The 12,198-nt window shown below is 38.6% G+C and overlaps 1 protein-coding gene across 6 annotated transcripts in view; it reads right to left on the reverse strand.

Moving 5' to 3' along the window:
* RBBP8 (RB binding protein 8, endonuclease) overlaps nucleotides 1-12,198 on the reverse strand; it is a 100,962-nt gene that overhangs the window by 15,811 nt on the left and 72,953 nt on the right. For all 6 annotated transcript variants that reach the window (XM_025429328.3, XM_035718783.2, XM_025429329.3 and 3 more), the window contains 4 exons: nucleotides 8,997-9,897; nucleotides 8,791-8,914; nucleotides 3,659-3,747; nucleotides 2,020-2,137 (listed from right to left, as the gene is read on the reverse strand). In XM_025429328.3, coding sequence (XP_025285113.1) covers nucleotides 2,020-2,137; nucleotides 3,659-3,747; nucleotides 8,791-8,914; nucleotides 8,997-9,897 — 1,232 coding nt within the window. The remainder of the gene's footprint in view (nucleotides 1-2,019; nucleotides 2,138-3,658; nucleotides 3,748-8,790; nucleotides 8,915-8,996; nucleotides 9,898-12,198) is intronic.

The raw sequence follows: 12,198 nt of genomic DNA on the forward strand, positions 1-12,198 counted from the left end.
AGGACTCGATCCCGGGACTCTGGGATCATGCCCTGAGCTGAAGGCAGATGCTCAACCACTGAGCCACCCAGGCGTCCCAAAACCAAAGTATCTTCTTAAGAAGAAAGTTACTTAGGTGTCATTCACTATAAAAGGACAATAAATAACTGTTAAAGATTCTTTTAATAGGTATTGTCCTTTCCATGTAGACAGCCAGCTACTTGATCTTATAGTTCAAAGACTACTACAATTTTTTCTTACATACTGCAGTTAGGGCAACAAGAGAGAGTGTTTCTTCTTCTTCTTTTTTTTTTTTAAAGATTTACTTATTTGGGATCCCTGGGTGGCGCAGCGGTTTAGCGCCTGCCTTTGGCCCAGGGCGCGATCCTGGAGACCCGGGATCGAGTCCCATGTCAGGCTCCCGGTGCATGGGGCCTGCTTCTCCCTCTGCCTGTGTCTGCCTCTCTCTCTGTGTGTGACTATCATAAATAAATAAATAAATAAAATAAAAAAAAAAAAAGATTTACTTATTTGAGAAAGAGAGAGAGTATGTGCATGAGCAGGGGTAGGGGCCAAAGGAGACAGAGAGATTGGGGCAGCAGATCCCTTCTGAGCGGGGAGCCTGACATAGGGCTCAATACAACAACTGTGAGACCATGACCTGAGGTGAAACCAAGAGACAAACGCTTAACAGCCATCCAGGTGCCTCAAGATAAAGTATTTCAAAAGAAGTGAGAATAAGGGACACCTAGGTGGCTCATGGTTGAGCATCTGCCTTTGGTTCAGGGCGTGATCCTGGGGTCCCAGGATCGAGTCCTGCATTGTGCTCCCCAGGGAGCCTGCTTCTCCCTATGCCTATGTCTCTCTCCCTGTCTCTCTCACGAATGAATAAATAAAATCTTAAAAGGAGTGAGGACAAGACTGGCTTCAGCCCTGGGCAGGCAGATTACAGAATATTCAGAACAAGATAGGATATGTACATATAGTCTGATTGTCCTCAGCTACTAGCAGATGATCCCTGGAAAATGTCCTTGCTTTTGGTACTGCATCCTCTGTGGCAGATCCTAACCCCTCAATACATAAGGGTGTAAGTGACACTATTCCTGGGATATTGCTAAGATGGTGCCAACCAAAATCCTTCTACTGTTCCTGAGTCTTTTAGAAATTCAAGGCTTTATTTTATTTATTTGAGAGAGAGAATGAGTGAGCATGAGAGAGACAGAGAGCGAGCACGAGCAGGGGGGAAGGGCAGAAGTAGAAGTAGACTCCCTGCTGAGCAGGGAGCCTGATGCAGGGCTCGATCCCAGGAGCCTGGGATCATGATCTGAGCTGAAAGCAGATGGTTAACCAACTGAGCCACCAAGGCACCACAAAATCAAGGCTTTAGATGAATAATTAATAGTTTGTCACCACAAAAGGCTAAATATCTTTTTCTGTAGAAGCAGAATATGGCAGAGTAACTCAGCATATACACGATTACTCTTAGTTTACTGTTAACTTACACTAATACTTATCAGTAGAGTCTCCCCTTTTCATACCTTATCAAATTGCTTTGGAAATTCTGCTTTCTAAAATAGGACTCTCAATATTCCCTTTTACAAAAAATTATCTAGGGATAATACTAGGGATCACAGCAAACATTTTCTTAAAAAGGTCAGACAGGAAATATTTTTGGTCTGGGGGCCCAAGAAGGTCTGCAACTACTACTCAGCTCTGCTGTGGTACCATGCATGCAGCCACAGGCAATACATAAACAAGTGAGCCTGTGTTCCAATAAAACTTTGTTTATAAAACTGGCAGCTGGTTGTGGTTTGCTGAGCCCTGGACAATTCGAGTTCTTTCTGGAAAAAAAAGATTTTGGCTAAAGATATTTTCCCCTTGTAATACTGAAACTGAGCTTTACTAAGAGAAATCTATTCATCAGAACAAGAAAAAACCCCTGGTTTATGGTGAAGAGGTCACTTCTGGTCATCAGTGCAATGGTATGACTATAAACTTCCCTCTACATTTTTATTAAATTAAAAAAAAATCAAATCTTACTTGGACTTTTCTCTCCCTTCTGCTCTTGCTTCTTCATTTTTAAAAGCACAGTTTCACTAACCAATGTGCAGTCCATGTCCACTGTCTCTCCTCCTGCTAATCTTGACTGACTGCCATCCTAAATATTTAAAAATTCAAAAATTTTAACAATTATCCCATATGGCCTTATATTTACTTTTTAAAAATTCTGGTAAAATATACACAGCATGAAATTGACCTTTTTTTTTTTTTTTTTACCATATTTTAAGTGTACACTTCAATAGCATTAAGTTATATTTATTTTTATTCTTTAGGAATATATATAGATTTAGGTTTTATTGCCTGTAAAACATTTTAGCTTCAATACACAAGTATCCTCTCTCAAGCCCACAAAAAGAAGGACTGCTGCCAAGGAAGGGAGAGATGCATACCACTGACCTCCCTGGGCTTCTCCTCCCTTTCTTCTCCAGTTGGCTTCACAGTAATGAATGTCAGTGTACACAAAGAACAACAATTTCATACTGTACCAAGTTAAATACTTCATTAATATGCTCCCAAGTGAAAGAGTACTTTTCAAACTATATAAAACCTAAAAACAAGCCAAAAGAGTTATTTCCACTAGGAATTTTATCTTTTTTTTTTTTTTTTTAAGAGCAGGGGAGGGGCAGACGGAGGAGAGAGAGAATCTTAAGCTGGCTCCATGCCCAGCATGAGGCCAATGTGAGGCCTAACTCATGACCCTGAAATTATCACCAGAGCTGAAATCTAGAGTTGGACATTTAACTGAGCACCCAGGAGCCTGGGAATTTTAATTTTTAGAGAAATATACAGTATTTAAAAAATAGCCAACTGGGAAAATAATTTTTTTCTTTATGGTATGTTATTTTAAAAGTTAATCAAGGCATATGATGAATTATTTTGATAAAATATAAAATTATTAAGGGGCCTGTGGCTGGCTCAGTTGATTAAGTGTCTGCCTACTGCTCAGGTCATGATTCCAGGGTCCTGGGATTGAGCCCTGTATCGGGTTCCCTGTTTAGCAGGGAAATCTGCTTGTCCCTCTGCTCCTCCTAGTTTGCGTGCGCGCACTCTCTCTAATAAATAAATAAAATCTTTAAAATATATATGTGTGTGTATAAAATTATTAAAATATGTAATTAGCATTTTTCGTTATTTAATACTATAATATTTTTCAGCAAAGGCCTTTCTTTTTCATTTTTTTTAGGGGGGGGAGAGAGAGAGAGAGAAAGGGAGACAGAGACAGAGACAGAGAGAGAAGAGGGGCAAAGGGAGAGGGAGAGAATCTTAAGTAGGTTCAAAGCCCAGCATGGAGCCTAATGTAGAGCTCAATCTCACAACCCTGAGATCATGACCTGAGCTGAAATCAAGAGTCGGATGCTTAACCTACTGAGCCCCTTGGGTGTCTCAACAAAGGCCTTTAAAGTCAGAAAGTATTATTACCCTTTCAAAAACATCATAAAGTTAGAAGAATAAGCATTTTCATTTCTTAGTTTTCTGAATAAAGAAATGCAGGTTTTATTTGGAATAAATAAATGCAGATATGTGATTATCTTAACGTCACAGAGTTAGTTAGGGGAGAAGGATGACTAACAACTTACTAGAATAACCACATGGGCCTTGGTTTTACTTTCTAACTTACCTTTGTATCTACTACAGTAGTATCCATTTTATATTGAGAGAGGTCTGCTCCTGGATCTATGCTCCACTGGATATTTTCAAAGGATCCATCTTCAATAAGGAGAAAAAAATACAATTAAAATGGAAAAAATGGATTTTAAACATTCTTATCACTTTAAAACCTTATGAGATCCAAAGAATGGGAAAAAAGATTTGCAAATCCTCTATTTGCTAAAGGGGCTGCATCCAGGACATAAAAAGAACTCTCACAACTCAATAATAAGACAAATACCCCAACTGAAAATAAGCAAAGAATCTAAACAGACAATCCTCAAAGAAGATATACAAATGGCCAATAAGCATATGGAAAGACATTCAACAGCATTAGCTGTCAGGAAAAGGCAAATCAAAACCACAATGAGATAACACTTCATACCCAAAGTATGGCTAGAATAAAAAAGATAATAACAAGTATTGGTGAAAATGTAGAAAAATGGGAACTTTAAGTGTTGCTGATGGGAATGTAAAATGACATAGATGCTCTGGAAAACAGTTCCTCAAAAGGTTAAATACAGTTAGCATATGGTCTAACAATTTTACTCCTATATATAACTCAAAAAAGATGAAAATATACATCTACATAAGATTGCACTCAATGTTCTGCTATGAACATTCATAGTAGTGAAAAAATGAAAAGTCACAAAAAATCATATATGATTCCGTTCATATGAAAACACAATAGGCAAATCTATAGAGATAGAGGGTAGGCTAGTTGCCTGGGATTGGGAAAGAGGGAAGAGGAATGCAGAATGATTGCTAATGGGTATTGTTCTTCATGTAGAAAATTCTTTCTTACTCAAGTATAATTAACATCCAGTGTTATATTAGTTTCAGATGTACAATGTGATTCAATAGTTCTATACACTTCTCAGTGCTCATCAAGAAAGCGTACTCTTAATCCCCTTTATCTAGTTCACTGATTCCCACTCCCCCACCTCCCCTCTGGCAACCATCAGTTTGTTCTATGTATTTAAGAGTCTGCTTTAGTTTTGTCTCTTCTGTTTGTTTCTTAAATTCCACATGTAAGGGAAATCATACAGTATCTGTCTTTCTCTATTTCACTTAGCATTATACCCTCTAGGTCCATCCATGTTGTTGTAAATGGCAAGATATTTTTCTTTTCTATGACTCAGTAATATCACACTGTATATACATAACCGCATTTTTGTTTATTCATTGATTTATCTATGGACACTTGGGTTGCTTTCATATCCTGGCTACGGTAAATAATGCTACAATGAAATATGGGGTATATATATCTTTCTGAATTAGTATTCTCTTTTTAAAATTTTTTTAAAATATTTTATTTATTTATTCATGAGAGGCACAGAGAGAGAGAGAGAGAGAGAGAGAGAGGCAGAGACACAGGCAGAGGGAGAAGCAGGCTCTGTGCAGGGAGCCCGATGTGGGACTCAATCCCCAGACTCGAGATATGCCCTGAGCCAAAGGCAGATGCTCAACCACCGAGCCACTCAGGCACCCCCTGAATTAGTATTCTCATACACAGTAGTAGAATTATCGGATCATATGGTAATTCTATTTTTAATTTTTTGGAACCTCTACACTGTTTTCCATAGTAGCTGTACCAATCTGCATTCCTTTTTTTTTTTTTTAAAGATTTTTATTTATTTATTCATGAGAGATACAGAGAGAGAGAGAGAGAGAGAATGAGAGAGAGAGAGAGAGAAAAGCAGAGACACAGGCAGAGGGAGAAGCAGGCTCCATGCAGGGAGCCTGACGTGGGACTTGATCCCGGGTCTCCAGGATCAGGCCCTGGGCTGAAGGTGGCGCTAAACTGCTGAGCCACTGGGGCTGCCCACGCATCTGCATTCCTTTTTTTTCCCCAGGATATAAGTGATTTCTATTATTTTTAGCCCTGAATGATTTTAGGAAAAGTTGGAAAAACAACATTAGAGAAACAGCATTAGAACATTAGAAAAACAACAACAACAACGCCAGCTCTACATTTATCAAGCATGGCTTAGTTTTTAATCCATTATAAACCAATATTGTTTCACTCAGCTTCTTTTTTTTTAAAATAAATTTATTTTTTATTGGTGTTCAATTTACCAACATACAGAAAAACACCCAGTGCTCATGCTATCAAGTGCACCCCCCCAGTGCCCATCACCCATTCACTCCCACCCCCCGCCCTCCTCCCCTTCCACCACCCCTAGTTTGTTTCCCAGAGTTAGGAGTCTTTATGTTCTGTCTCCCTTTCTGATATTTCCCCACACATTTCTTCTCCCTTCCCTTATATTCCCTTTCACTATTATTTATATTCCCCAAATGAATGAGAACATATAATGTTTGTCCTTCTCCGATTGACTTACTTCACTCAGCATAATACCCTCCAGTTCCATCCACGTTGAAGCAAATGGTGGGTATTTGTCATTTCTAATGGCTGAGTAATATTCTATTGTATACATAAACCACATCATCTTTATCCATTCATCTTTTGATGGACACCGAGGCTCCTTCCACAGTTTGGCTATTGTGGACATTGCTGCTATAAACATTGGGGTGCAGGTGTCCCGGTGTTTCATTGCATCTGTACCTTTGGGGTAAATCCCCAACAGTGCAATTGCTGGGTGTTAGGGCAGGTCTATTTTTAACTCTTTGAGGAACCTCTACACAGTTTTCCAACTGTGGCTGCACCAGTTCACATTCCCACCAACAGTGTAAGAGGGTTCCCTTTTCTCCGCATCCTCTCCAACATCTGCATTCCTAACAATAGTGCGCGAGGCTTCCTTTTCCTCTACATCTTTGTCAACATTTGTAAAGATTTTTTTTTTTAATTTTTTATGATATTTGTCAACATTTGTTATTTGTGTTTTTGCTTTCAGTCATTCTGACAGGTGTAAAGTGATATCTCACTGTGGTTTTAATTTGCATTTTCCTGATGATTAGTGATGTGGAACATTTTGTCTTTTAAAGTCTACATTTTATTTATTTATTCAGACAGAGAGAGAGAACAAGCAAGTGGGGGGGGGGGGGGAAGATAGGGGCAGAGGGAGAGAAAGTCACAAGCAGGCTCCATTATTGTCCCGGGGCTCGATCTCACAAACCTGAAATCAAGACCTGAGTCTAAATCAACATTCAGATGCTTAACTGACTGAGCCACCCACGTGCCCCGTAGAATATCTTTTCATTATGTCTGCTGGCAATCTGTAAGTCTTCTTTGAAAAAAAGTGTCTGTTCAGGTCCTCTGCCCATTTTCAAATTGAATTATTTGTGTTTTTAGTGTTGTCTAAGTTCTTCACATATTTTCGATATTAATTTGATGTGTACTGTTCTTTTTGAGGTGATAAAATGTTTTAAACTTAAGATTACAGTGATGGTTACACAACTCTGAGTATACAAAATAATGGACTTGTACACTTTAGTGAGTGATTTTTATATAACAGATTGTTTTAAAAAAGTTAAAATTGTAGGGACGCCTGGGTGGCTCAGGAGGTTGAGCGTGTGCCTTTGGCTCAGGGAGTGATCCCAGGGGTCCCGGGATTGAGTCCCACATCAGGCTCCCTGCGAGGAGCCTGCTTCTCTGCCTATGTCTCTGCCTCTCTCTCTGTCTCTAATGAATAAATAAATAAAATCTTTAAAAAAATAAAATGTTAAGATTGTAATACTGGAGGAGTTTTCAATGTATGTGGACATACATGACACCTATATAAAGCACAGTCACAGAACACAAAGTGGTGCAATATTAACTTTAAGTAGGTCATGAAAGGTTAAGTATGTAAACTATAATCCTTAGAGCAACCATAAGAAAAGAACTTCAAAACCAAAAATGTAAAAAAAAAAAAAAAAAAAAAAAATCAGAAATGAGAGTGAAAAAAAGTGTTTTTTTTCATAGACAGACTGAAACTCTTGCTGGAAAAACAATTAAAAGGAAAATAAACCCAGAATGAATGAAAAACTCCACAATGAAGAATAAAAGAAAAAATACTACCTATACAGTACAGAAGCATTTGGTGGCCAAAAAACAAAGGCTCATTTTAAACACAGCAAAATTATGAAAAGATTAACATACATATTAAGAGCAAAAAAAAAGGGGATCCCTGGGTGGCTCAGTGGTTTGGCACCTGCCTTCAGCCCAGGGCGTGATCCTAGAGTCCCAGGATCGAGTACCACATCAGGCTTCCTGGATGGAGCCTGCTTCTCCTGTGTCTCTGCCTCTGCACCTCTCTCTCCCTCTCTCTTTCATGAATAAATAAAATCTTAAAAAAAAAAAAGCAAAAAAAGATTTCAAATAAGTTTAAGAACCCACATAAATGTATATACGTGTATGTTTATATAGATACATGTAAATGCAAAGAAAAAGGACAGGCTACCTGTGGACTGAGGAAAAAGGTTTGGATGATGGAGATTTTACTTTATGTATTTAAAAATTCCACATAGTTTAAAATTTGTAAAACTGGGGATGCCTGGGTGGCTCAGTGGTTGAGTCACTGCCTTTGGCTCAGGGTGTGATCCTAGGTCTGGGACTAAGTCCCACATCGGGCTCCCTGCAGGGAGCCTGCTTCTCTCTCTGTCTCTGCCCCTCTCTTTCTCTATCTCATGAATAAATAAAATCTTTTTTTTTCTTTAAAGATTTTATTTATTCATGAGAGATACAGAGAGAGAGAGAGAGAGATGCAGAGACACAGGCAGAGGGAGAAGCAGGGTCCCTGCAGGGAGCCTGACATGGGACTTGATCCCAGGTCTCCAGGATCACGCCTTGGGCTTAAGGCAGCGCTAAACCACTAAGTCACCCGGGCTTCCCAATAAATAAAATCTTTAAAAAAAAATTTGTAAAACTTTAGTAAAGAAAGTAAGAAATTACATAAAATAGGTAAATCCACAAAATCACCTATAAAAGTAGGTGTTAAAGACTTTCATTCATTTTTTTCAAAAAGCATGAAAGCAGGAAAATTACATGTAAATGAAACCAGTGAGAACATTCTATAAACACAGAAATATGCAGGAAGAAATGTTTTTCCTAAAACAATTCAATATAGCCAAAGAATATATATAGTATAACACTCAAAGCCATTAAAAAAAGAGGGGAAATATTATTTTCTTTTTTGGAAATACTACTTCCATTAAACATACCTTGACTGTTTTGTACAGACTTTGTTTTAGTAACTCTACATGGATTTAACTGAAGAACGGATGTAAGTTCACATGCTCCACGGACCGACCTGGCTATTTTTGTTGGCTCGTGAGAATCAGCTCCCTAAAACAGAAAGAATTATTAGCATCTAGATGAAATCATGAGCAATAATTTTAATAAAAGTACTTGAACATTTAACACAAACCTTCACATCATCGGAAAGATTCTCTGTCTCCAAACTTTCACGTGGACGTAGAGGGATTTTAAAGATGGGATTTTCTTCCTTGATTTGTAATGGTGTTTTATTATCTGGATATGATTTCTCCAAGGACTGGAGGACGTACTCCTGTAAACAGGGCTCCTCTGGGGAATCTCTGGTAAACACAATGCTCCCACTCAAGCCCTTACGGCTTGAGGAAGAGCCCTTTGGAATGGGCTTCAAGGCCTCATAGAGAGTCACTTGCCTGAATCTGATTTTAGAGGTCTCACTTCCTTGGCTTTTCTCTTGACGCTGAATAGCTGAAAATCGATCAGACAGGTCTAGAGGTTTATCCATTACATAGTCTCCTCCGTTCATGGAAGAATGACTATCCAGTAAAAAAGGAAAAGCATTTTCTTTATCAAAAGAGCCTTGGGGGCAGCTTAGTTCGTCTTCACTTTCTTCTTCAACTTTCCTCCTTTTGGATGTCCTGCTTCCCAATGATTTCAGGGGCACTGCATGTTTTTCTTTATCATTGACAGTATCTTTAATGTGATCAAAACTATCCTGTTCATTTTTGGATTCACTTATGTTTTTACTGATAAGCATCTGCTTAATTGAAGATGACTGGCTAATAATCTTGTTCACTTCAGACCCAAGATTATGATGTGTGAAAAGGGCACTATCTTCAGATTTTGATCTGGTTTTCTCTGATCTAGAAGTAGAAGTGTTGTTGAAGGGTGCTGTTTTCAGGAGGTTTTTTTTCCCAGTCTCTAAGAGAGAAGGGGATAAACTCGTATTCAAGCCTAAACTACGTTTCACATTAGAAGTAGCTCCAAATACAGGAGATGATACCCGAGCAGTCAATTCTTCTTGAGGAGGAGTCCTGGACTTAGAATCTGAAAATCTAAAAAAAAATAAGGAGTGGTAAAACGTTCTTCCTACTAAAGAAATAGGATAAACATTCTAAGACAAGCATATGAGAAAGCTTACACTAAAACAGAATTATTAAGAGTAAGGGTCTTAGCCATGTATCAGACTCATGATTAACCAACATTTGAGATAGGGTAGAGTTGTCAGCTTTTCTTCCTTTGGCTGACAAAAGGCAGAGAGAAATGATACAGTAAATATATCTTAATACCTTGATATTCCTATCCATAAATATTTTTCCTAAGATATTTAAACTTCACCATATAAAAAAATCATATTTTAATAAATTCCACTGGAGACTCAAATTCTTTTGTTGATATGAAATCTCATCATAAGTAACTTCAAAACACAAAATTCTTATACTATAGAATTGAACATAACTTAAGACTGAGCCTCCTTTTAGCAGAGTAGACAGCTGATAGTAGAAAGAGTATTGGGTTAAAGTTTGAAGATGTGGAATGGGCAAGAGCTCTGGCTCTAGTCATTAACAGCTATATGGTATTAAAAAAGGCATTTAACCTCTGTGGACTTGTGTTTCTGTTGACTAAAAAATAGGAGTAATAAAACCTACTTTAATGAGTTACTTTGAGCAGCCACTTTGGAAAACTGTGTGGAGGTTCCTCAAAGAGTTAAAAATAGATCTGCCCTACAACTCAGCAATTGCACTGCTGGGGATTTACCCCAAAGATACAGATGCAGTGAATTGCTGGGACACCTGCACCCGGATGTTTATAGCAGCAAGGTCCACAATAGCCAAACTGTGGAAGGAGCCTCGGTGTCCATCGAAAGATGAATGGAGAAAGATGATGTGGTTTATGTATACAATGGAATATTACTCAGCCATTAGAAACGATGAATACCCACCATTTGCTTCGACGTGGATGGAACTGGAGGGTATTATGCTGAGTGAAATAAGTCAATCAGAGAAGGACAAACATTATATGGTCTCATTCATTTGGGGAATATAAAAAAATAGTGAAAGGGAATAAAGGGGAAAGGAGAAAAAATGAGTGGGAAATAACAGAAAGGGAGACAGACCATGAGAGACTCCTAACTCTGGGAAACGAACAAGGGGTGGTGGAAAGGGAGGTGGGCGGGGGTGACTGGGTGACGGGGACCAAGGGGGGCACTTGATGGGATGAGCACTGGGTGTTATGCTATATGTTGGCAAATTGAACTCCAATAAAAAAAAAGAGTTACTTTGATGACAAATTAAATATATGTATCTAAAACCAAAAGCAGGGATCCCTGGGTGGCGCAGCGGTTTGGCGCCTGCCTTTGGCCCAGGGCGCGATCCTGGAGACCAGGGATCGAATCCCACATCGGGCTCCCGGTGCATGGAGCCTGCTTCTCCCTCTGCCTGTGTCTCTGCCTCTCTCTCTCTCTCTCTCTCTGTAACTATCATAAATAAAAAAAATAAAAAAAATAAAAATAAAAAAAAAAACCAAAAGCACTTTTAGAAAGCTAAAGTATTACATAAATATAGGTATTACTAGTTAGCAGATATTCTGAAGTTAGTAAATGAGTTGCAACACAATCTTAAAAATTAATGTAAGCTTATAGATGCATTTTATACAACACCTAGTTTTTGGAAATACAAACACAGAAGGGATGATTGGGTCTTTATAGAGGTAGAGTAACAAGGCTGAAACTTAAATAATGCTTGATAGAAGAACAGAAAGAGGAACGCCTGGGTAGCTCAGCGGTTGAGCATCTGCCTTTAGCTTAGGGCGTGATCTTGGGATCCGGGATCAAGTCCTGTATCAGGCTCTCTGTAGGGAGCCTGTTTTTCCCTCTGCCTATGTCTCTGCCTCTCTCTGTGTGTTTCTCATGAATAAATAAATAAATCTTAAAAAAAAAAACAAAACCTAAAAAATAATATCTTTCTCTCTACAGCAATGCAAAAGGCCCTCAATTCATCATAAAGTAGGGAAAAAATATATAAAGATTTATTTGTTTGAGGGGGGGACAATTGTGAGGAGGGGAGAGGTACAGGAGAGAAAATCTCCAGCAGACTCCCCACTAAGCATGGAACCTGACTTGGGGCTCAATCCCATGACCCTGAGATTATGACCTGAGCTGAAATCCAGACCAGGATGCTTAACTGACTTCATTACCCAGGCACCTCATGGGGAAATTTAAAAAAAGTTTTAATTTTTATTTATTTATTTTTTGAAGATTTTATTTATTTATTCAAAACAGACATAGGGAGAGAGAGGGAGAGACACAAGCAGAGAGAGAAGTAGGCTCCATTCAGGGAACCTGATGTGGGACTCAA

This window comes from Canis lupus, chromosome 7 (assembly GCF_003254725.2).
Source record: "Canis lupus dingo isolate Sandy chromosome 7, ASM325472v2, whole genome shotgun sequence".
NCBI lineage: Eukaryota > Metazoa > Chordata > Mammalia > Carnivora > Canidae > Canis > Canis lupus.